Raw genomic sequence first — 27,251 nt, 5'->3', positions numbered from 1 at the left:
CAAACGCCTAGTGCCAGAACAGGGTAATACCTGATAAATATTTATCCCTTTGAACAAACATTGGTAACAGAAAATTACTGTAAACAACATCAATATTCATCACTAAGGAGTTGGTTAAGTTAAATATCATGTATCCAGACAATTTCAAACTAACTTAAAAGTATATTTCTGTAGGTTTTTAAGGGACTATCACTAAACTATGTTATTAAGTGGGCCAAGTTATATTTGGAAGAATAAAGAGCATAAAATATGCTCTTGTTTGTGTAAAAAAGAAAATTTAAACATGGGTGCACGCACTGAATGTGTATATTGAATTAGGCCATGGTGTGTACTTAGCATTTCTGTAAGGATAAGTAAAAAGCTGCTGGTAGTTGCCTTTTGGGAGGAGGGCTTAATGTGTGGATGAAAAAGGAATGTTCTTAACTGTACGCTCTTTGGTTCTTTTAAATACATGCACTTGTCTAATTTTTTCAGTGAAAATTTTTCAACACTTGCATATAAAAATTATTGGCAAAATAAAATAAGAAATAGCTAACTTTTAAATCCCAATGTTTGTTTAAATAGAACATGCCATTTCTGGATCATTTCCCATAAACAGGCATTTACTTTTCTTTATGAATTTTACAAAAACGGTTGTTGATTATTCTATCAAAACTACAAGTAATGAGTTTGTTACAATTGTATAAATTGTGCCAAACATCAGCAGTCCAAGACTAATGCTTTATATGGATGGCTGAATGAAAACAACTCTTGAAGGCGGATAGTTTTAAATCAAAGACCTCAAAATTAACATGGCTAATGGAAAACTATTTATATGCCAAGATAATCCAAAGTGACTCAGACTCCACAACAAACTCTAGAAACTGTAATGACCCTGTGAAGGAACTTGTGCCTGCTATTTATGTGAACTGGTTTCAATCATATACAGTGATTTAATTCATACTTGCTTTTAAATGCATTGGAAAATTTAACATACGTCATCGTCATCGTCAATAAACTCTAGCTTTCTATATTGGTATTACATGTCTTATTTATAAATAAGGTACGTAGTTATTATTAGTCTGGCAGTATTAATTCTTTACTCCTTGCCATCACTTATAAGGTTTGGTATCATTGGTCTGCAGTCTGTCTACAAACTCATCCTGTATCCTTTCCTCTGGACTCATTCAGAGCCATCCCTGCCAGCCATCCTGCTTAACCTGAGCATTATTTTAAGGCCAAATACTGGCTGTGTCTATCCTCTATTGGAAAACTCATTCCACTACAAGGCCTCACCTAAATTGTCACTTGGTTAGAATGGCCTTTTGTGACCAGAGTGGGTTGCCCTCCGTTCTCTGTCACAAAACCTTCTTTGTTTCCTTCCCAATCACTCACTTTAGTTCTAATTGTTTCTTCCATTTATACATTTATTGTTCATATCTCTTATTAAACACAGGCTTGATGAGGGTAGAAATATCCTATTCATCCATGGGAAGACCTAAGTATTGCCAGGATATACTATGGTACCCGGCACATGGTAGGTGTCCAAAATAATTTTTTCTGTTGAAATATTGGAGATTTTCTTGAAGGCCAGATGCATTTTCATGTTATTATGTAACTGTACATAGAATCACACTCATTGGCACTCCCATAAGTTCCCTTATGGAAAAGGATTGTGAAGCCTAATGGGTAAAAGAGGCAAGTAAGCATTAGTCAAATGCCTGTCAGTGCTTCCTTGCTTCAGCTCTACCCAATTTGAAGAGTGGATCTTAGCCCAAACAATATTACAGGCCCCAAAGAAATATCAGGAAACTTGATGGCCTTGATGTGTCTTTAGAAGCATACTGAGTACTTTTTAAAATATCCCTCAAAACATAACACATTCTTGCACATGTTGATAATACATGCTGGAACTGTTTTTCCAGATATCTCTCTTATTTTGGAGGAATAAGAGGAAAACATTCATTGTCCTGAAGAAGAACGATGCAGAAACAAAAACACTGAGTGCAGACACAAAGGGACGGCTTCTAACAGTATCATTCTAGCATATGTGCTCAGCTGCACCAAGTATCACAGCATGTATGTTTCTGCCAAAGACCTTCCATCATTTTTACATCAACTGGTGAAATGTAGGAAAGGGGGCAATACAAGGTTTTCTAGTTGCTGTTTGGTGCCAACCAGTCTAAGGAATGGAACCCACGCTGTATGAAAATATATGATGACTTAAGTAAGATCAAGCCAGTTTCTGCATTAGGATTTCAAAGACAGGTCAAAGACATGGTGCTCATCATTTTGAAGCTCAGTGTAGGTGAGCCTTCAGCGAGATGTGTAATGTAGCTTCCTTCATTAGAGGAGCAACAGCCACAGGGTCCGGGACCACTGAGGCTGGGCCTAATTCAAGGATTCTGGTGATGACTTCACATGATCGTGAGATTTGTGCAGATCCCTCTGGTGGCTCCTAAGACTGATGTTGGGCTTTGATGAGGAAAAACTTGCATAGGCATCAGAAGGTCACTAAGGGGTGGGTGGTGGTTGCAGTGGCTGAGGTGAAACAAGGCCACACAGACTAAAAGGAGGTTCTTCACAAGTCCAGTTCATCAGAGTGGGTCTTCTCCTTGAAGCTCTCACATTAAGCTAGCCTTAGGCCTTGATTCCATAATGGTATGTGATCCCAGGTTTGAACATTTGAATGAATTTATGGCTCTCAAAATCATATTTTAATAGTACACCCATCAGAATGACTTTTTTTTTGAAACCTCACATCTACTATATTTGGCAACTATTTGTTATAGGTGGAGTTTATTATGAAATTGACTTGAACTATTGGTATTTGTTCCCTACTTAATAGCAAAGCAACAGTAAGTTTCACTATATTCCTTCTTTGAAAAATATAATGCTATTGCATTTTGTGTAGGAGAAACAGATTATCTTTAAGTCAACTGGATTTGGTGATAAACAGGTGAACTCTGAAAATAGCCTCATGAAAGAGTAGAGTAATGCTTTGGATTTAAGCCTTAACATCAGTATGATTGCATGTGCCTTTGAAGAGAGAGTTGTGTAAGCTGTCATTCCTTTGATTCTCATCTCACAGCTGTTTACTTATTGCTGGAGTATATGCTTTGCTGTTCAGCAGTGGCCTGATTTTTATTCATTTATTGAACAAGTGTATATACTAAGATAGGTAGGTAGATAGATAGATAGATGATAGGTAAATAGAAGATAGATGAATAGATAGATAGATAGATAGATAGATAGATATTCATACATACCATTTTTAGGTGCTCCTGGTGTTCAGAGAAGTTCTAAATACTTAGTAAATTTTTGGATATATTCAGAGAGATGACCATGTGACTGTAAAATATGTTGGGTAACAATGTAAAATTATTCCCAAAATCTGATGGAAAGCACTTTCTGTCTTATCATTCTCAAGAAAAGACTGTGTTTGAGTAGATGGACTCCTTTTTAATATCCACATGTCTGATAAATCCCCACAGATGCAAGTAGGCTTCCTACAAGGGCATGTTATACTAGTTAAGAATAATTTTGCCGAATTTTTTAACTTTTGGGAGTGTTTTAATGTATGATCGGTGTAGAGGATGGAAAAAGTCTACTGAATGCCATTAAACAACATATATTTATTCCTCACCTGTTCTGGTCTAGGTGCTGTTACTATTATAAATCAGGTTATCACTCCCTTGTTTCAAATTCTGCCAAGGATTTTCATAAACTTTTCAAAAACTGGTTCTGTTTTTGTACCCTGGTCTCAAAGGTCCAGCATCATCTGGCTCCAAGCCAACTTTTTCAGCCTCATCTCGTGCCCGTTTTCACTTTACTCACCACAGACAGTCACACAGACCTTGTCCACAATGTGGACTTTGCTTTATTTCCTCTGTCTGGAATTTGTTTTCATCCCAGGCTTCACCTCAATGTCTTTTTTTTATCCTTCAAGTCTCAGCTTAAATGTTACATCCTCAGAGAGTTCTCTGTTGATGAGTCTATAAAATATCTTTCATCCTCTGATGTTCTCTTTAACATTATCGGATATATTGCAGTGAAAACACTTCACAGCATTCATGTGGTCTCTTTATGCATTTACTATTAATTTTCCCCTACTGCCATGGCTATGAGCTTCATAAATGCAGTGTAATTCTAATTATTTGTGATATCTTGAGACCCTTTGCCCAATAAGTAGAATTTGACCAATGATCAGTAATTATTTGATGAAGGAGTATATGGATGAGAGATATTTAGACAGGTCCAGTTTGAGATGGAAATGAGAATTCAAATGGTAAGATGAGTTTTGTTATCATAGAAGCACACAATGAAACCATGGCCCTGAACATTGTCTCCAAGATGAGAGATAACACTAAGTCTTAATGTGAACTTGGAAGAAAGAAGCAGGGGGGTGGGGGGAGGTTGGAAAAGCAGATAGTAATCGCTGAAATAAACAAGAAACCATGGACCTACATTGTCATCAATGCCAAAGGACAAACTTTCCAGATGGAAGGGAGAAGTTGGCAAGATCCAATACTTCAGAAAGGCCCTTGCTGGTTTGGCTCAGTGGATAGAGCATTGGCCTTCAGACTGAGGGTCCAAGGTTCAATTATGGTCAAGGGCACATGCCCGAGTTGTGGGCTCAATCCCCAATATGGGTATGGGGCGTGGAGGAGGCACCCGATCAATGATTCTCTCATCATTAATGTTTCTCTCTCTCTCTCCCTCTCCCTTGCTCTCTGAAATCAATATATATATATTTTTAAAAACTTCAGAAAGTCCAAGAAAAATGGACATTAAGAAAAGTTCATTGAATTCTGATCAGGGTCATCACTAGTGATTTTTAGTGGTTAATTTAGGTGGATGGATAAGAATATGAAATTTTTAGAGATTGCTAGGGCATCAATGAGAGTAAAAGTAAGTAAGAGGTAGAGAGGGTAATAAAGGTAAGTTAAGATCTTTTTAATGGCAGGAAAGATCTGTTCACATTGAAAAAACCAAGACACCAAAGGCTGCAAAGAGCATAATATTCAATATATTACTGAAAGGGGAGGATGGAAATGAAAACTCCAGGGTAGAAATGCAGCAAAAATCTGAAAGAAGGCCAAGTATATATGGGAAGAAGATGGGTCACCCAGTGAAAAATAACAGAAGTACAGGCAAAAATGAGCCAGGGTACTTTTCTGTAATGGATCTAAATTTGTGTTCTGGAAGCATGGTGTCTGGGCCATTATTATCAGGATCACTTCTGGTGCTTGTTAAAAATACAGGTTTCTGAGGTGCACCCAGACTTACTAAATTAGAATCTTTTGGTGCAATGCCTGGGAGTCTGCATTTAATCAATACCCTGGAGTGTTGCTTATACATTCCAAAGTCTGAAAGTCACTTGCACTGGAAAATCACTTGGCCATCTTTCACATTTTTGCTGCATTTCTACCTTGGAGTTTTTATTTCCAGCCTCCCATCCAGCTCAGCTAAGCAGTGCTGGGCAGTGGTGGTGTTACACTGAGGTTTCAGTGTATGCTTGGGTCCCTTGTGGGAGGGGCCAGAGGAGGATCCAAGTTTTGTGAAGTCTGAAGCTTAAACAACATATAGGGCTGTTTTAAGGGGAAAGAAAATTGAAGAATTAGGAGTACAATCTTAAGTTAAACACATGAATATTTATTTGGAATGAGAAAGAAATTTAAATTATTAATTATAGAAGATGGCATATCATAAAATCCAGAAAAAAATAATATTAATAATTAACTGGCATACTTTTTCTACAGTTTTTGGTTGCTTAGTCTCTTCATATGACAGCTATTGGGCACTATCACATTCTGTACAGACAATGGAAAAGATCATTGTTTTTTGAAATTCATCATTTCAATAGAACTTTCTTTTTAAAATGTAGATGGCTGTGATACATAAAGCACTCAACTTTACATACAAAATAAAGACACAGTGCACATGACCTGCAAACACAAGAATTTTGATTAATTCTATTTTCTGTGTCCCATTTAAAAAAAAGAAAAGAAAAATGGTGTGGTGATTTATAATTATACTAGTAGCCCTGTGCGTGAATCAGTGCACCAGTAGCTCTATACCTGTTGCACTGCCCTCCTGTAGCTCCCCCCTTCAGCCTTCCTCATAGCTTGCTGCCCTGCCCCCTCCTGTAGCTCTTTGCCACCCACTTGTAGCTAACTGCTCCACCCTCTTGTTGTCCCATGATCCAAGGTCATTTGTTGCGTCTCATGGTGTAACAACCATTTGTAAATTACATCTTTATTATATGGGATATGCTGAATTGAGTATAACCTTGACAGGAGAGAATTTCTGTTTTGACTAGGTGTCACTGAGGATTGAATCCTGCTTTTGAAATTTTACATAACCAGCTTTTGACTTTTCTACTACCCACCTATTTCTGGTGCTGGCCACTATAGGAGATGTTTATATCCCAATGTGTCTTTTGGTCCTGCACCTTCATGACACCATGCTTGGTGAGTTGGCACCAAGGATGAAATAATTCCTGAAAGACACTTCTATACCAGGGAGCTTGCAATAATGTACTTCTACAGGGAAGTATCTGCAAACAGTATATATATATATATATATATATATATATATATATATATATATATACCATTGCACCCAAACTATATGAACCCCTAATTTAATTTCCTGTTAGTTAGACCTCCAGAAAGCATGAAATTCGTCCAAAGTCGGGCAACATAAAAGGAAGTTGAAGAAGGGTCCACCGTAGCTGTTTCGGCTCTCATATCAATGTTTTTCTGTGCGTGTGTGTGAGTGTGTGTGTGTGTGTGTGTGTGTCTTTTTCTCTTTTCTCTTTATCTCCCTCTCCCCTCCTTCTCTTCCATTCTGTCTAAAAAAATTTAATGGAAAAAAATATCCTCAGGTGAGGATTAACAACAACAAAAATTAAAGTATAATGCTGGCAATGCATTAATATAGCCCCTCCCAGGGCCAAAAAAGGGCCTGAGCAAGGGAAGACTTGAAACTTCAACTTCATTCTCTGGACAGCAAACTTCTTGTGAATCAAAGAGAAATACAGATTGAAGATTGTCTTTCCTCTGACATTTTTAACATGACCACATGTTGTGTGTGTGTGTGTGTGTGTGTGTGTGTGTGTGTGTGTGTGTTACTAGAAAAATTACTGTACTCAGCATATCTAAATTGTCCCTTTCCAGGCAGGGTTATTGACAACAGATGTTTCCATTACAGTATGTTTGGCTGACAAGGCTCCTTATTGCAGTCATTCCTAGAAAATTGCTCACTGCCTTCCCTGTTCCATAACCTATTGATGGGTCAAGTGATCTATCTTAATTACAGAGTTGCAGATTGGAGTTTGTTGTTTCATTTAGCTCATGTAAGTAGGCAAGGAGTGTGGTGGAGAAAGAGGAGCCCTCAAAAGATAGGAAAGACCACAGCATCAGGCATCAGAGAATCTGCGTTCTGATCCCCGCTCAGCTTATAATTCGCTAAGTGACTTGAAAGGAAGCTACCTTCCCTTCTGGGCATTGAGCAGCTCAGCAAGTCAGTAAATGTGTCAGCAACATTAGTGGTTTCTAGGAGTCCAAGGGTTCTCTGCAGAGGTGCCTCAAGAGTGGGTCATCCCTCATCCTTGCTCTCTTGCTGTTTTATGTGCTAGATTAGAGTTGTTTCGAGATTTTTGTCTCAAAATGGTTGGGCTGTGGGGAATAAAAGAAGGCCATTTTATGTTTTTTTATTTTAGAAAAGTCCCAAATGCTTGAAATGACCTGGCAAGCTTTTTAACAGTTCTAATTCCATCACAGAGCTCAGATTTTGAATTTGTTCGAAGTTTCTTTTGAATCCTGCTGCATTGAGAGACATTATTCTACACCAATGGTAAGCAACCTTGTCTACACTTTAGGATCATTTGGGAACTTTTAAAAATGCTGACCATTGTGACTGTTATTTAATTGACTTGAGCATAGAGATTTTGGTTAGCTCCTCAGAGGTCTCTGGTGGGCATCAGGATTGAGAACCCATAGTGGAAATAATCACTGAATTCTGACAAGTTCTAACAACCTGTGTATGAAAAAAAAAATTTAAACGTCCCTCTCCCCAGTCTCTTATAGATATTTATTGAACATGGCATTTCTGTTTTATAGCTAAGCTATGTCATTCTCTCATTGGTTGGGGCAAGTGTCAGAGGAAAGACAGCTGGTGTGGGGGATACGTCTAGCTCTGGACACTCATGTGTGAAGAATTTCTTGCTATTCACCATACCCACAAGAATCAGGGATTGTTATTCTTGTGAGACATGCCCTGTAGCCATGCACAAGTGGGTCAGCTTCTCTACTTTTAAACCAGGTTATTCATAAACTTAGTTGATTGGAATCAAAGAACATTTCAGATATGATTCCAAGAATCTGTGATCATTTCCTTAATTTATAGAATATAATTTCATAGAAAATCAAGACTTAATTTCCTTCAGACTCATATGGAATTTTTTTTCCTCTTCTCATTGAACTTTGTAAAAGGGCCAGTAAGTGATGATTTTGTGTTCCTATGTTGTTCTAATACAGCCTTGACCTAAAGAATTGTAGGAGCTGAGTTACTAACTAGAGATTTTTATGCAGCATGAACCTCACAGCTGAGTTGGGAAACCATGCTTTGGGAGCCTCCAGAGGAAGTTTGCAAAGATACAAATCAGAACTTCCCTGGTGTTTGGCTTCAACTTTTGTGCATCCCCAAATAGCAGCAGATGTCACAGTGGATGGGAAATCATTGATTCATTCATCATTTTACATTTATTTCTTCACTTATTCATTCCAGGCATATATATATTTAAACATAGCCTCATACTAGGGCCTGGTTTCAGTGTTAGGGTCATGTTCAGAAATGAGACAGAAGTCAGAAAACTCTAAGTAAAAATTTGCTTAGTTTTTTAAGTGGAATGCCTCAAGGCCTGGAGTTCTAGGGGGTAAAGAGGGGTGGTTTTACACATCCATTTTAATGATTATCTGAAAACTATAAAGTAATCATATTCTGCACTATCTGGAAAATGACCTAATAACCAAGGATGTGATTTTGGGGCCCACACTTTGTCACCATGGTCACTCTGGTACCACATGCCTCTAATTTAATTGCGGCGGTTGAGTAAGATGAAAATAATCATGGGGGTCTTATTCTTAGGGAATGAAGTGTGCCTACCTGAGGACCAAATGGAGTAATAATCCCCAGATAAAGGTTGTGTGGTAATTTGAATGGAGAAACTTAGTAGAGGCTCTGAGGAATGGTTCATGGCCAGAGGGATGATATGCTCATTAGATGCTGTGCTGGAGTCCGTGGTATTACACTATGCACTTTAGTTTTAGCAAATCACCTTCCCTTATATTAGTCCGTTCTTTCCCATTTTGAATGATACATGTTGGTGGCTTTGTTTAGATTTAATTTAAACTTTGGTTTGGTTTTATCATTTTATGGAAGTGATCATTTTACTCAGATTTGTGTTGGCACCTAATTAGTAGTGCTGGTAAAAAGATAATTTGTGTCAATAGCAGGGATTTGGAAAAGCATTCTTACTTTAAAGGAGGTTGGCATATTACTTACTATTGGCAAATATTGTTCTGACTTATCTCACTCTGCTGTGATCACTGTTTAACTAGTTCATTTCTTCCATTAGCCTGCAAGCTCCTGGAAGACATGTTTACACTTTATTTGACTTTGAACTACTTTTGTGTTTATTAAATAAATGAGTTGATTGATACAAATTAGAATTATCTGACTCCTAAAGGCTAAATTTAATGGTAGTGAGTTCTCTGTCAAGGGAAGCATGTAAGCACAGGCTATAACATATTGTTAAATATTCCATGGTCAGTGAGGTTTAATCTGAGTGCCCATCAGATTTTGGGCACTTTGAATTTTGGAATAGATAGATTATCAAAATTGTTACTTTTGCCACTGACTTTCTGGCAATTAAGAATTATTGCATTTGAGCCTTAGCAGGTCTAGCTCAGTGGATAGTGTTGGCTGGGTCCTGGGTTTGATTCTGGTCAAGGCATATCCGGGGTTTCAGACTCAATACTCAGTAGGGGCTGTGCTGGAGGCAGCCCGTTGATGATTCTTTCTCATTCTTGATATTTTTATCCTTCTCTTTCCCTCTCCCTTCCTCTCTGATATCAATAAAAAAAAATTTTTTTTAAAGAATGATTGCATTTTAGGTCATTATCCCCCAAATAAATTGCCTGTATGTTATTATCACAGCACTGCAGTAATATGATGGGTTATTTCATTTCCTCAGACGAATTCCAAATTGACCCCTACGACTTTAATAGATCTTGAGTGTCTCCCTCACAAAGATGTTGGATTCTAAGAGATCTTTGGGAATGGCTTCCTAGAGTCCCTTCCCTCTCAGGATACGTGTGGATGTGGGAGTCTACACACATCATGAGAGATGGCTGCATGAACGGAGAGGGCTGGGCTGAAGCAAACGTCCAGAGGAGTCACTTTTGCCCAGAGGAAGCAGACTTTTAGAGTGTCCAGAGGGTGGAAATGTACGGACAGCAGCCAGCCATATCTCTCCATCAGTTGTTTTTTTTTTTCCCCCTTTCTTCCCCCCATTCCCCTCTCAGCAGTTTAATGTGAGTGCTTCTCTCCCACTTCATTTGTTTCAGATGCCTCAGGAACAGTACACACACCACCGGAGCACCATGCCCAGCTCTGAGGGGCCACAGGTGTACAAAGTGGGGATTTACGGCTGGCGGAAAAGATGCCTGTATTTCTTCGTCCTGCTGCTGATGATTTTAATACTGGTCAACTTGGCCATGACCATCTGGATTCTCAAAGTCATGAACTTCACAATCGTAAGTAAAACCACACAAGTTTCTTTACCTCTCCTTGTGGGAAAGGGACCTGTGGGGCGAGGAGGAACATAGAAAAGCAGCGATCGTAGGATTCAAAATGATCGGCAACCTGGTGTCTTGGTTTAAAAAAAAATTGTTCAAATGAAATGACATGGGAGGATGGACTTATGTCTCCTGACAGTTCCTCGGGGGCTGGTTATCTAGTTTAGAGGCATCATCTTCTGTATGACCCTCTGTATTTGCTTGCTCATTCTGATAACTATTCTGTTTCTTGTAGTTTATAAGCACTTTGAGAAAATGATGCAGGAGGAAATATAGGATAAATTCAAAGGGTTAAGTTTTCCCTAATTTTAGTAATGCTTATGAAAGGATTTGTGAGGTAGAGGGTTGGAACATCGGGAGGAAATTAGACTTTGGGGATTATCTAAGAATTTTAAGAGTTTGTACGTGGTAGCACATTACTATGATTAATCAGGAGTCCCTTGATTTTTTTGGGAGGGCATTCTCTTTGCCACCACTGGATGAGAGGAAATAAGAGGAACAGAGCCATGTTTCATTTTTTAAGAACTTAATGTTTATGCTGCTTTGAAGGAAATTTGCTGTTGGTACTTAGGGCCACTCTACTGATTGAATATTTACTGGTTGAAGTTCAAATTAAAAGAAAGTCTTGGCAAAATTATTTCTGAAGTTATTATGAGGTAATAATAACTTCAGAAATAATAAATAACTTCAGTGTGTGTTTTTTGTGTTGTGTTTTTCCTAGAGATTTCCTGGCCATTCTAGCAAGCAAAGTAATGTATTAGTGAGAGCGTAGAGGGCACCAATCAACTGTTATTAGAGTCCTTTCTTGTGATGTCAAAAGTCTAATTAGATTGACAAAAAAAAAAAAATCTTGTTTGATAAAGCAATGAGCAGTCAGGTTTTCATGTGACATTCCCAAATAGGAGAGTGGACAAAGGCCTTTTCTGATTGATCAAGGTACTTTTTATCCTTAACATGTTATGAATGGCCACACTCCCTGGCCTGGGCAGTAACTTCTGCTTAAGCTGCTTTTCCTGTCCTCCCTGCCTCACAAAACCTTTCCTGGGGTCCCTCAGCTCCTTTTCTGCATCTGTTATTATACATATCGCCCTGGATAATCATTTTTGCATGTGTTTCCCAGGCAGAGTGAACTTTGAGAAGGGCAAGGGCTGCATTTTTCTCTGAGTTCCTTTATTCATCACTAATCAAGCGTTACATGGTGCTTAATTAGGACTTAATTAGGACCCTATAAACCGAGATCAGAGACACTGATTCAGGCCTCAGAATGGTTCACTCTAGTGCTGGTCGTTAAAACTAGGAAACTATCTGATAAAAAGAGTTACCTCGATTTTACACATTTCTTTCTTGAGAAGAAAAAAATAGTTCAATTTATTGAAAAACAGAGAAAGACTTTGGTATAATATTACAACTTGAACTTTGGAAGAGGATACGGGTCAGTGTCCATGGGATTGTAGGGGTTCAAGGTAATCTGCTCTGGACTAGGAGAGCACATTAACTTCTGTTTCTGAATCAGATGCAGTAGACACTTTTTGAACTTGGACTTACTTTCTTTATACTCAAAGAGAATTCAGAGAAGGGTTTTTATCAGACGAGAGAGATGCGATCAGATTTGTGGTCTACATACTTGCTCAGGAGAAGATGCAATATAATGGGGGAATTTTCTCAGAGTTTAGGGCTCTGAAGACCAAATCCTGGGTCCACTTGTTCTTAAGTCTTTGTGCCCATAATTGCCAGTTGTTGATGTTCATGTTCTGTGGTGTTTTTATTTTGAAGTTTACAAACTTGTAAAAGGGAAAAGCTTCTCAATTACCATATTAAATAAGGGAAGCCTGAAGGCAGGATAGGAGAATGGACAATAAAAATTCAAAAGACATTTAAAGGGATGGCATTGACACATCTGACCATTACTGGTTGAAGGTAGGAGCTGAGGTATTATTATAGAAGATATTCTGGAATTCTCCCAGGTTGTAGCTGGCGAGATGGTGGGTCATGGGACCCAAAAAAAAAAAACCCAGAATAGAATGCCTTACCTTCCCATTGGAGCTGTGCTGAAACTCCTGTATGCCCTGAACTCCCTATTTGAGGCTATTTTTGTTATTTTTTACCTAGGTTGGCATGAAGTTAATCTATAGAACCTGAAAGATTTAGGAGTGAGTGTGATGAATATGAACTCAAACGCTGATAAATGTGATATTATACTAATGTGGCTCCTGAAGTGTGTTTAATCTGGCCAGCCTAATAATGAGAGGTCCATGTGAATGTAAATTGAGTGACAATTCATTCTGAGAGTGTGTGAACTTAGGGAGTAATACGACATTAAAGTAATAATCTATATGAAATAGGCTATTTCCCATAGTTAAGGAAATTGATTGCCAAAGTTGAGAGTTTTCAGAGCTTTACCAAACCAAGTACTTACTGGGGTGAGAATGATGCCTTTATTAGCCATAATTGGTGCTTTATAACAGTAATGCATTTGTGCAAATAGAGCTGAATTGTCAGAAAATTGATCTTTCCCTGAAACTTCAGAGCATATGTTCCCATCCATCACAGTGTAAAGCATATCCTTTTAGGGTTATAATTCTATTCCACAAATAATCATTTCCTGACCATGAAGATCTTAAAAATGAAGGAGGTATTAACCAGTGTTATGTTGGAGCATGTGGGGTTGAGAGAGCAAAGGAAAACAATGAGATGATAGTCCGGCGTTTTCAGCGGGGACTTAAAAATATTGCCAATAGGAAAGAGTGATCATTCTGTACATCTGGAGTATTCAATAGTTTGGGACTTGGGAAGGCTCACTCTATAGTCAAACCCTCTGAGTAACAATAAACCAAGAGAATGATGTCATCTGACTGTATTTGTGAGGACTTGGCAATGTACCCAAGATTGGATATCCAGAATGTTCTGTCGTCTGGCTTGCATTCCATACTATCCCCAAGGATGTATGCTGGAAGAATCCTTTTGTTATAACCGTCTGGACAAACATCCAACTAAGTTTTCTTTGTCCCAGATGTAAGTCTGAAGAAAAATGAGGTTGTCCTCCTCTGCTCTAACAGGATATTGTAGTGTTCCTTTTGAGGCAGGAGAGCAAGGTTACACTCTTCTGCTCAGTTTTCCCCCATGTGGGGGAGTGTGCGGTTTACTTATATTGTAAACACCTATAAATCAGTCCATCCTAGTTCATCACAATCTGTGCTATACAGAGGAACTAATATTTATTATATGTCTGTTCTGTGCTGGTCACTGTGCTTGGTATTTAAAATATCCCATATAAATGTCAAAACAACTCTAAGATTAGCGATTATTATCTCCATGGTAATAAAAGGAAACACAGGGCTCAGAGAAGTGGTTGACTTCCTGGAAGATATGCAGCGAGTAAGTAAAAGAACTGTGCTTGACTTAGCCCAAGCCTTCCCACCACACTGTACCCTTCCCCCTAATTGCCACAATGGTCTGGCTCCTCAGCTAAACTCTGAAGCTGCCCAAATCATCCATTGTCTTTATTGCCCACCTGTGTCATCCAATCACAAATGTATTTCCACCTGAAGAATCCACAGACATGTCCTGCCTCGAGTAGTTTCCTGGTGGTTCTGAATGTCCAGTCCTTCTCTCACCGCTCCTTGCCCAGGAAATGATGATTTCTGTCTTTCCACTGTCTCCACCTTCTGTTTTATCATCTTGTTCTGTTAACGTGAACATTTAATATAAACTTAATATTAATATCTGGGTCTTAGGTTGGAGTGATAACTGTCAGCTAATTCCTGATAAGCATTTATAGCAGCCTCTGATGCAGAGGAAGACTCAAAAGTTGTCAACAGAAAGTCACGAGCCAGCCTACACCACAGCGTAGTGGTTAAGGGCTCAGACTCGGGAGACAGATGTTCTAGCTACAAACTTGCTTTCTGCCACTTTGGCAAGTTTCTCAACCTCTCTGCGCTGCAATCTCCTGGGAGTAATAGCAACACCTACCTATTCATAGGATGGATGTAAAATGTAAATGAGGTAATGAGTGCAAAGTGCTTGAAATGGAGCTTGGCACATAGAGTTGCTTTCTGTGGAGTATTTGCTACCATCATCGTCATCAGTTATTGAAGGCTCATTTTGTGTCAGGCACTATGCTATTGCAATTAATAAGCATTATCAAACCTAATCCTTATGCAGATAGGCACTGTTATGATACCAACTTCACAAGGCAGGAGAGAGGCTCAGTGACTTGATTTGAGATCTCACAGCTCTAACATGGTACAGTAGAGATTTGAATCTCAGCAGTATTTCTACTGTCTGTTAGCCAGTTGGATAAATTGTGGGCAGTGCAGAACGCCCTAGCATGAGTGTCAGGGAGCCGGATGCCAAGGCAGCCATGAACCACATCACCTTGTTCGCTGGGGCTCAGTATAGAAATGAGTGTGTTGACCTAGGTGTCCTTTAAGACTGGAAGGCATCTTCCTGTTAGAACACTCTGGTTTAGTCTTGGGGCTCTGCCTTGACGGAGTGACAGTTCACTCTGTGAAGGGCTTCTGCTTCTGCCAATACATTCTGGCAGCCCAGTCCAAAGAACTTGACCTCAAAGACCTCCCCAAATACTATAGTATTGATCATCCATATCATTTAGTACAAGTGGTTAATATTTGGCAAAACTTGAAAGGCGTGGGAACTATCAATAGTTGGCCTGATCTTTTAGCCCAATGGGTGTGAAATCATTTGTTGTAGATGAAATAGGAACCTGAGCAGTCACCTCATTGGAAATCCTCATTTTGCCCAGGATTGAAGCAAAGTAGATAGATAGCAAGGTTGCCTGACCCGGTGTCAGCACCTCAGCCATCCTAGGAACTTCTCAGGAGCAGGCATTGTGTTCTCTTCACTTTGTAGCCCCAACCTAGTGCCTGGTGTTCGGGTGGCTTTCCGTGTGTTGTCAGTTGCCTTTGTGCAGACCACACACATCAAATAATGGATGTCAAGTATCTGGTCAGTGTCGGGCACATGGTAGTTCCTCAGTAAAGTGTAGCAGTCTATACCTGTACTTCATAGATCCCCTAACTTCTATTCCTCTTTTCTTCATCAGAATGACAAAATTCAAACCATTGAACTGGTGATTATGTAAAAACTGAATGTCCACTTGTTTTAGAAAAGCTTCTATAGAACTTACTTTATAATTTTCCATATAACCCTCATAAAACCCCCACCGGGTACACGCATTTTACAGATGGGGAAGCAGAGGCTTAGAGAAGTGCAGCCACTCACCCAAGGTCATGCTGCAGGAGCCATGAAACGGGGATCCGGTCACAGGGAGTCTGACCCCAGAGCCCAGGCTCTTGATCAGGACACAACACTGCCCATTTTCCAAGGGTGATTTTTCATGAAGACAAATTGGATTTGTTCAGTGCAGTGTCAAAGACATGATTTATTTACCCTGCAGTGAGATGAAGATCCGCTGAGGGTCAGAGGAAGGCATTCTAATACTTGTAAATTAGACACATTGTAAAGCAGTAAAAGCCAGAGGGAATGACCAGTGTGTTCCGCAGCTCCAGACAGTTACTCAGTGTCTGTTTGGGGAAGGCTCAAGGTATTGTGACCCGTCAAACTAACTCAAGTAGAGGGGAGTGAGAGTGCCCATGCCAAGGCAGGGGAGAGGGCTGTCATGGGAGCATAGGGCATGGAAGCCTGGGACCTGGAGCATGTCAGGAACCAAGGCTCCTTGGGGATGTCCACCCTCTGGCTTTCCGGGACCACGGGGCATTAATCTTGGCCTGGAACATTCTTTTCTGCTTGAAGGCCAGGACACCTATATCCTCACTGTCCTACTGATGAGCTCCCTGTGTCTACTCAGGTTTTCTTCTTCCTTTCAACGGCAGCATGCATCTAGCTGCCTTTGACCTTCCCTGAATGATGACCTTTCCATTCCAGCTCTCACCTCTCGTGGTCCCAGTCTCCTGTTACCCAGGTGCATTGGCCCACATCACAGTGTAGCTTGCTTGACTAACCACAGACCCAGTGAGAGGCCATTAGCTGCAGCCTAGGAGGATGAAGCCATGTGGTTCTGAGAGTCCTGCTCTTTGAGCAGCCAGCCAGGATTTTCTTCCCAGGAAAGAGGTCATTTGCAAGTAGTATCCACAGACTCCCTCGCAAATAGTGTCCACATTTGATTTTCTATAAACATTGTCCTTTTTAAGCTTTTCTCTTCTCATTTAGTCTTCAAAGTGCCCTCAGTTTAGCTGGCATTTTGTGTTTTGCTGAACCTGGTGCCATGCAGTGGTAGTGGGATGAGGAGCTGGCTGCATGTAGTACTGCATTTCTTTGCCTGGCAGCTTCTCCTAGTCATCTGTGAGTTCCAGAAGACAATCACCTTATACTATTCACCATTGAATCTACAGCTTTAAGCACCTTGCTTATTAGCACACAGCAGATACTTAGAGTGTTTATTGAATAAACGAATGACAAAAAATATGAAAAGGCAGTCACTTTACATCAATACTTGTGAAGATGGACTCATAGAGCTTTATAGTGCTCTTAAAATGATGTATTAGTGGATTTATTGGGGTAGGTGGGTCATAAATGAGATGAGTGCTTGAATTTAATTATGAAAAGGATTTTTAATATAGATACTCCATCCTGTGTATCAACTACATGCTACATGTTACTGACATGAGAAAAGGAAGATAATAGTGGAGTGTGAAATAGCATAGAAGCAGGAGACATCATCTTCTTTAATACAGATTTGCTTAGCAAATGAGAGAAAATGATATTGGCTTTAATTGTACTTTTTGTTTGATGCAGTTAATGAATATATTGTGTGTGAAGGTAGCATCCACTTTGGCCCAGATGCCACCTTCACTCGGGAGCATAACAAGGCCTCCCATATTGAGAACATCATGGTTCCATCCCTCCGCGCTTTGACTTCTGTGGTTGCTTCTCATCAATTAGCTCATATTCATGAACCTGGAAAATCACCACAATGGTATTTTTTTTAAGGCATCATGAAAATTGCAGAAAAACAAAAGAGAAAATTATTCTGTTCCATGAGCAGTCCTGGGATAGCGCTCTGCAATGTCCAGTTTGGTTTGAAACTCACTGTGTTTTATGCCTTTGCATGAATGCAAATCATTAAGGATGATTTTGGTCACTGTCATTGCTGCAAAATGCTGTACACCATGCTTGCCACACACTTATATAATCTATTGGGCAAATTTGCTTCAATTCAGTCAGTATTTCTTAAGCACACTATTTGTGCAATACCCTGTGTTTGGTATGGACACTAAAGATTATAATAAAGAAAATCCTATTCTTTGATAGATCATAATTGTTAGGAAGAAAAAAAATACATGTATAATTTTAATGTGTTCCAAAAAATGACAAATATTTTAAGGGAGTATGAAGAAGAAATCAGCCAGACCTGGAAGACTTCTTAAGTTGAGTCTGGAAGGATGGATAAGGCCTTGTGAGGGTGTTTAGAGCAAAGAAAGCACCATGATTGTAGCCTGAGAGTGGTGATTTAAACTTGGTCACAGAGCCTCAGACACTGTGGTTCCAGTATTGAGAGCCCCGGGCCCTGGAGAGACAATAAGGAGGCAGGGGTGGGGAGAGGAAGGGAGCTGACACTGGTCAAGTCAAACAGGATGCAAATTGTACTCATGATAGGTCACCCTGGGAAGCTGAAGATCCAATTATAAACAAATTACTGTGCAACCCAGCCTGTCATCTGGATCATATTCCTGACCTTTGCCACTATTACAGTCTTCATGCACTCAGAATTCTTTTTATGCATCTAGAATTGAGAAAAATAAAGCATGTCAGAAAATCTCCCTGGAAGTACTGCTGTCTTCATGCATCACACATAGCCGCTCACTCATGGAATTTTAAGGTCTAATCGGTCATGCTGTGGCTGTGAACTCTGAACAACTCTCAGAAATTGGAAGTTGTGACCACGTTTGGGGGATCTGTTTCCTCTGAGACATTAAGCTGTCATAGGAGAGAATTTCCAAATCCCAAGGGTCACATTATCATGAGAGCCAGCCCTTCCCCAGCAGCTGGGGGATTATGCAGGCTGCAGAAAGAAACCCAGGAAATAAGAGGAGGTTTCAGGTCAGTTGGCTGGCCTGAGAATCATTAGTTAGGATTTCTAAGTCAAGTTGGCTTTGTAAATACTTGGTCTAGAACTCACTGTTCAATATGAAATTGAAAGAGAATAATGTAAAAAGGTGGTGCCTCTGTGACACCAGCCACATCATACACATTCAGCAGCTATCTGAGCAGACACAACACATTTCCATCATTGCACCAAGTTGTCGGTTATCAGGCAGGTCTAGACTCTCCTGGCCCATCTCTTAGCTAGGTCTTAGAGGGTGTGCTATGCTCTTGAACAAAGATGTTTTTCATACCTCTCCATATTGCAATTTCTGCCTTTCCTATCTGTGCTTCAGACAGTTTTTAAGACCCGGAACCATGGGATTAAGGTAGGAAAGCAACCAAGATAATTTAACAGAAAGAGGAGAATAAAGTTTCTTATCATCTGATGAACAGATGGTCCAAATAACATATGTGAAACTATGAGTGATTTTTCGTCTTGCCCGTGAGGAGCAAGGTGGTATTTTGTAATGTGAAGAGTTGTACTGACAGGGAGGAGGGCCAGGGACCATTTCTGAGTCTGATTCTACCGATATGTAACATATGCAGTTTGGAACAGCTCAAATAGTTTCTCTGTCTAATTGTTTCATCTTTCCATACTCTTCAATTCAGAGTAAGAGAGATTGAATCACATTTTTCTCTAGAAGTTTATTTGTGTATGTTTGTTTGCTTGCACTATATTTAATTAGACAAAAATCCAAGATGCTAAATGCCAGAAAATACATCTGATTGTGCCTTTTTAAATTTTTATCTATTCAGTTATTTAATGAATACCCATCTCATTATCTAGTGCTACACAACAAACCACCCCGAAAATCAGTGGCTTAGTAGAACAGCAGTAATGTGTTTTGCTTAGGAATCTCCAATCTGGGCAGAACTCAATGGGCTTCTGAGTCCCCTGAGGTCTCTCTAGCCCTTGAGCTGTGGTGACTCCAAGGCTGAGGTTGTCTCAACATCAGGAGCTGGAGTCTTCTTGAGGTGTTTTTACTTACTTGTGTGGGTGGTTGATGCTGGCCGTGAGCTGGGACCTCAGCAAGACGGAACACCTACACATGGCCCCTCCATGGGCCAATTTGGGCTTCCTGTCTGCATGGTAGCTAGGCTCCAGAATGTGTTGCACTTAAGCGGTAGACATACAGCATGCTGTTATGACCCAGACTCAGAAGTCAGGTGGCCTCATTTCCATTTTACTCTGCTGGTCAAGGCAGACACAGAATCCTGACTGGATTCACAAGGATGGCACTGAAACTTCACCTGTGCACGGGGACATTTAAGTTTCTAGAGAAGAATATAGGATGGGTAATGGCCAGTGTAGCTCAGTTGGTTGGCATTGTCCCATGCATGGAAAGGGTGCCAGTTTGCTTCCTGATAAGAGCACACTCTAGGGTTTTGGGCTTGATTCCTGGTAGGGGGTGTGCATGAGGCAACTGATTACACATTAATGTTTCTCTCTTTCCCTTTCCCTTCCACTCTCTCTAAAAACCAATAAAAATTATTTTAAAAAGAAAGAATGTAGGATGGGAAATGATAGTGGGTCAAATGGTGGTCCCCTAAAAGATAAATCCTTGGCTTTAATCCTCTTAATCCCTGGTACCTGTGCATGTTGCCATACATGCCTTATCTAAATTTAGGGTTTTGAGGTGAGGAAATCATCCTGCATTATCTAGTTGGGCCCTAAGTCCAATGACAACTGTTTTTATTAGTCAGGCAGAGGAAGATTTGACAGAGAAGAGGCAGGCAGTGTGACCATAGAGGTGGACATTGGAGAATTTTACCCACAAGCAATGCCAGCTTCTCCTCCAGAGCTTCCAAGGAAGTGTGGCCCCACTGACACCTTAATTTCAGACCTCTGGTTTCCAGAACTCTGAGAGAATAAATTTCTGTTGTTTTAAGCCATCAATTTTGTAGTAATTTGTTAGGGAAGCCTCAGGGAAATAATACAGAGGTAGTGTTGCAGTAATCTTTGGAAAGTACAATGTACCATGGTAGTAACAAGAATTGCTATTAACCATACAAACGCCACGCCTTGTATTGAGCACAATGCTAAGTCCCTGTGTTCTCTCTCGTATTCCTCAATGACCCTGTGAGGGGGTGTGTACTATTATCTCCCCCTTATCTTTGAGGAAACTGAAGTGCAGAGAACTTGCTTAAACTTCCCAACTTCTCCAGCTAATAAGAATCAGGATCCAGACCCAGATGTGTCTAACTTGAATGTTTATGCTCTTGACTTGCTCTGAAGATGATTACTGTCAAAAACAATGAAATAATTATGTCATAATTAGTCATGCATTTATTGAGTAACGTTCCATGGCAGTGATCATCAGGGTGTAACCAGGAGTCCTAAGGAATGGCATTTTAAAACTACTTCAGTACTAGTGAACCCTCAAGCAGTTTTAGTCTTATGAATACTTTAAGGAGCCATACTAACTACATAACTGGCACCTGTGTTATAAAAATCATGGTTTGGTTGCTTTTTGAATTACTTTTCTGCCTTTACCAAGCCAGGGTGAATGGTCTACTTGTTGCTTTGATAGATGAACAGAAAGAAACTCTCAGGTAGGAGCACAGCTTTTCTGTTTCATGGAAACTAAAATGCTTATGCAGATAAAATTATGAATTTTGGTTAGCTTTTAATTATCAATAACCTTTATTATGTGGAAAACTTACCACCTCTTAAAACTTGATTTTCTAATAGTAGGTGTTTTGTAAGTAAGAGTTTATTGATAAAGAATGAGTACAGAGGGAAGCTAATGTCAGTTTAAGCCTTTTTCAGAAGGAATTACTACCATAGAATATGGAGCCATTTAATACCCACTTACCAAGTACACAGTATGAGCAGATGCTCCCGATGGAGCACTGATGTGTCAAACACTAGCAATAAAAAGTTCCATGAAGTCATTGTCACCATGTCGACGTAATCATCATTTTATCACAATAGGTATTTTTTGGTGCTTTCTGTATTCCAAGAAACAAAATAAAAATAATAATAATAATAAAACCACAGAACTCTATTCTTCCCTCGTAGCATTGTTGTGCTTGTAAAGATTCTCTGCACCTTAGAAAACCTGTTCACATCTACTGCATTCTGTGTGATTCTTTACAAACATCCCAATGGGAAAGACATGTCTAGGATCATTTAATTTCACCCTTTTGATTGAAGGAGCAGCTGAGGCTCAGTGATCTGCTTAAAGTTTCATGCCCAATAAGTACTACCGTCAACCTCCCAAGTTTAGAATAAATAGGAATGAACAAGGGCAGTAGACCTTGACAACATTTTCATTTGGCAGACTCAAGTAAGTCAGGAAGCCAGTGTTCATTGAATATATGGTAAAAGATGCAGCACCTTCTTATCTGGCCATCAAATTTAGATTGGCCAATATCAGGGAGTTTCCACTATTTATGCACAAGACTGTAATCAGCCATGTTATGCAAGCTTGTTTTCTTTTTCTAATAAATTTCTTAATTCCAAGATTTAAAAAAAAGGAAATACTTTCACTAAAATCCAAAGATAGAGAGAAATAATCATTTGGATTCCTCAGTCTCTCACTGAGTCAAATCATCTTCATGCCATACGTGATTGGTTGCTGCTGTTTTAGAAATGAATGCTTTATGGTTCACATAAGGAATTTTTGATGTTCTCCACTGAAACCTGTATTGTGTTTCTTGGCAAGGAGGGTTTCATGAGGGCTGGGATTATCTGTGCCTTGTTTATTCACTGGCGTACAGCCCTGTGCTTCTTTCCGACTTTTGTCGTTTTTCTTTGAAAAATAATTTTCTGGTCCAGGTGAATGGTTCCAAATGAAATTCTCCACTCTTCAATCTTTTGTTACTCTAGTTACTATCTGGTGACAGCCTAATGAATGAATTACTCAGTCATTTACTCAACAAATGTTTATTGAGCTCTTCCTGTGAGCCAAGTACGGTGCCAGGCGTTGGAAGTACAATAGTGAGCAAAAGTAAATGCAGTCCCTTCCTCGTGGAGCTTGCTGTATAATGGGGAGACAGGAAGGAATCATACGATGAAACAAACAAATGTAAAAACGCCGCTATGGTAAGTGGGTGCTGTAGGAGGAATGTATGAAGGAATGATTTGGCACAAAGAGGGGGGCTTTCTAGACAAAATGATTGCACAGATACCAAAAGTGAAACGGAACAGAGGAAGACAAAGGAAAAAGAGATGATGGCAATCTAAAGAACACTGTCTGTGGATCCCTAGGAAATCTGAAAATTTCCTCAGGGGGTGCAGTTAGGTGTTTTGGGGGGTGAGGGTGGTGAGTCAGGTGGGAAAGGCCAGTGAAGCATGACTTTGCCTTGTTACCACATTCTATCGATCATTTTGCGAGGAGAATGTATTTACGTGACACTCATAGGATTAAAATAAATAAATAAATAAATAAAAAAGGTAAAAAGAAAACCCTAAGTAGAAAAGCAGTAAGATTGTGTCATGATGGTTGCTTTCTTTAAGGACCATTTGGCTACATTTGGTTGGATTGGGGATTCCATCTATAAAGATAATACATATTGTAATTCCCCACACTTACTACAAATACTTTCTGCATTAGAAAAAGGAAGCTTGTTTATAATAAGTATTTTGCATTCTTCATTGGCACAAAATAGTATTTGGCCACTTTCAGGTACATTAACTGCAGGATTTGAAAATAGATGATTGTCATTAGTAGGATGACATGTATTGAGAGCTTATTCTGTGCCAGGCATGCTACTAAGCACTGAGCATTGGCTATATTATTCCATCCCTATAGGAGTCTTAGGAGATGGATCCTATATTTATCTCCTTTCTCCCAATGGGGAAACTGAGGCTTAGAAGAGAGGTCCTGTCACTTTCCCAGGTTTGCAGTGAGTGACAGAGCTGGGATGCGAAGCCTAGCTGAACCCAGAACTCCTAACAACTGTGCCATCATCCTCCCATGATACTCCACAGGCTGAGACATCACCGTCTTTTTTCCTCGGAGCCCCAAGTCCTCATGCTTGTGACATTATTAGGACAGTTCAAATAGTCAACCACAGGGCACATGAAGAATCTGCAGATCTGGAGGATCCCCAAGATGCACTGATTCCCAACACTTTTTAAATGCCCATATATTCCCACCAGGTGGTATGGCTCCCACCCCATTTATTGAGACATTGTCTTTGTGTTTTATAATGAACCCCTCTCTCATATGGTGTGAATCCCTTATTGAACTTAGGGAGATGAAGAGGCCTCACAACCAGCAGACTTACTTATGTTAGAACAAATCCTCCCAGTGCAGACTGCCCAGCTTCTTGGCTCATGTGCCATCACACTCATTGTTCAGAGTTGTTCTGCAGCCTTGTTTCAACTGATGCTTTGGAAGAAGTCTAATATGTGATAAAATGAGATGTTATAGAGGGGCAGGGTGCTTTAAGGTACTTTATAGACCATAGGCTGGGTTCACACTCAGCTCTGCTACTGAGGAGCCAGGTGATATTGGCAAAGTAACCACTTTTTCGAGCCTTGCTCACTCATTTGCTGAAGATTAGAGATAACCCAGAAAATGCTTGTGATTATTATTGTCAACTTGAACATTTGGAGAGTTGCCTTACAAAGAGAAGATTATTCAGTTGCTAAAATTCAGCCTAGAGTCATAAGCTCCCTTTTAAAGGAATGACTAATGGAGTCTTAAAAGCATATGTCATGTGGGTGTGGCTGGAAAAAAATCATTCCTGCTCTCAAAATTGCAGTCACTCTGATATTTGATAGATACACATTATTGCTGATTCAACTTAGAACCCTGTGAAACAGAGGAAGCTAAGTATAGCCATTCTAGTGAATGAAACTGTCTATAAACAAACAAACTATTTTTTTTTAAAAAAAGCAATGCAGTTATATACTATGGCATGGCCTCTGAAGGAAGTACAAAGATGTGACCATAGCTTGCTTTAAACACAGATCAGCATAAGCATCTCTGGAGAGGTGAATTTTAGTAGAAGCCAGAAGAATGAGTGAGAGATAACAAGCAATGAGCTGAGGGAGATTCCAGGTCAAAGGAGAGGCAAGTTCATATGCCCTGATGGGGAGAAAGCATGGAGTAGGTAGTCTCTGTACAATGGTGAGAAGAGGGACTTGCCATTCCGTTTTTACTACAGGAGAGTGCACCTTCACTAAGAGGGAATGAAGGAATAATGCATTTATACTTGGCACACCGCTGTGCACTATGCCATTTATGAGAGGCTAGTTGACTGTGAATGACTTGTTTTTGATTTGTATGATGTGATACATATGTTGTCAGCCCTGTGCCTATAGCTGGTCTATGCAAAGTCTGCATCCCTATTTATTCTTGAGAGAGAGATGCATCCCTATTTATTAAGGAAGGTTGGATGTCCTAGAAATAGTGCTGATGGCACGATGGCTGCCAGTGTCAGGACTGGCCTCTGAGATAGCACCATTGTAGAAAACGTTCACTAACAAATACACTGGAGAGAAATTTATGAATAGACACTCCATTTAATTTTTCAGAGGCCAAAGCAACCTGAAAGTATTGTAAATGGGCCCCATTATCTAATCAGGGAATTATAGCAATCTATTTCTGATTATTTGCATTTAATTGCTATTTCTGATTATTTGCATTTAATTAAGGGATACTCTTGAGAAAATGAAGGACAGCATAACCTCAAAATATGGCTTTACATCTTAGATAATTGACTATAATTTCTGTCTGTGCAGCCTTCCTAAATTGTTTATTTCTCCAGATGGTTCCCAAAAGTTATGATTTTACCTCTTTCCTTTCAATGGGTGAGTAGGGGTTGCTCATAAAAGCTTATATGGTTTAGTTTTCTAAACTAAATTAAAGCTTAATTAGTCAAAAATCCATCTCTGTGCTGTTTAAACAATTTATACAAGCATAATTAATTTTAGTTAATTGCATAAGTAGCTTTTTTATGCAAACAGTAACTTGTTTTCTGATGACCCCTACACATCAGATTTTATTTATTTATTTATTTATTTTCAATATATTTTATTGATTTTGTACAGAGAGGAAGGGAGATAGAGAATTAGAAACATCAATGAGAGAGAGTCATCGATCTGCTGCCTCTTGCGCACACCCCCACTGGGGATATGCCCGCAACCAAGGTACATGCCCTTGACCGGAATCGAACCCGGGACCCTTCAGTCCCCAAGCTGATGCTCTATCCATTGAGCCAAACCGGTCTCGGCTACACATCAGATTTAGGTTACCTACATGTCTAGCCTTCCCTGGTAATGCTAAATCAACTGGCATGATTCTGAAAGTATTACTCTTTCCTTTGATTTATGACTTTTATCATGGAAGTCACTGATTACCTTGGCAACCCATGTTTCATGTTTGGAAAATGCAATGAAAAAGTATACTAGAATAGAATTGCTTTGTTTTGATGGAAACCACCAAAAAAAAAAAAAAAATAAGAAATACAATTTCCATATGTTCTCCTAAGCCCACTACTTCTCATAAAGTTACCTAGACGTTTTTAGTCTATTTGAATGACAGTTCAAATTACATTGATCAGCTAAATGTCAAAAAGAATAGCTATTATTTTTTAAACCTCCTGGTATTTCCTGGATTTCTCTTCCTGAGAAGAATGGCTTTGCCATGCACTGAGCCCCATTCTCTTGCTGCAGGCGCTGTTGTTCCCTTTGCAGAGGTCTCTAGAACGCCATGTTTAATCCTGAGGAATTTTTCTCTAAAACGCAGGCCTTCTCACTTGATTGGCAATTAATCTTTATTATTAGTTCCCTCATCATTTTCCTGAGAAGTCTTGCATAGAAACTGAGGATAGTAAAATGCTCCCTTTTTCTCTCTCCTCCTCATTCATGGTCTGTGAGGGGTGAGGGTTGCTTTTGCTGCTCTTTCAGGAAACGCAGAAGCTTCTTTCCCAGAAGCACCCAGCAAAGCTCCTCACCGGCCTCACGGACCTGAGTGGCGATGCATGTCCACTGTGGGCCAGTAAGTGTGGCTAGGGAGTGAGATTAAGAACTATGGCCTGGGCCTGAGTCACAGGTGCCACCCTATTACCCCAGGCCAATGGATTGTGAGGGGGCGAGGAGAGATAATGGGAGCAGAATGAAAATGAATGTCACCCTAAGTGAAAGGATGGGAGTGCTGGGGAAATAATCACAGCTGCATCTCACAGAGCTGAATGCACTGTATATGCCTGGGACTGTAACAGCTGAAGCCTAGGACATCTCTTGACTTTAGAGTGACTTTTGCTTTAAGATAGCACAGGTGAATTTGGAATCTGCAAAGTGCTCTTTCTGGCTGTATTTCTCCAAGC

The 27,251-nt window shown here is 39.8% G+C and overlaps 1 protein-coding gene across 1 annotated transcript in view; it reads left to right on the top strand.

The window, feature by feature from the left end:
* Positions 1–27,251, top strand: part of SGCD (sarcoglycan delta) — a 292,141-nt gene that overhangs the window by 10,908 nt on the left and 253,982 nt on the right. The window contains exon 2 of the mRNA XM_084884490.1: positions 10,614–10,802. Within this exon, the coding sequence (XP_084740616.1) occupies positions 10,614–10,802 (189 nt within the window). The remainder of the gene's footprint in view (positions 1–10,613; positions 10,803–27,251) is intronic.

The sequence above is a fragment of the Pipistrellus hanaki genome (assembly GCF_964339955.1).
Source record: "Pipistrellus hanaki genome assembly, chromosome: 5".
NCBI classification, from domain to species: Eukaryota; Metazoa; Chordata; class Mammalia; order Chiroptera; family Vespertilionidae; genus Pipistrellus; species Pipistrellus hanaki.
This window is presented reverse-complemented; position numbering and strand designations above follow the sequence as displayed.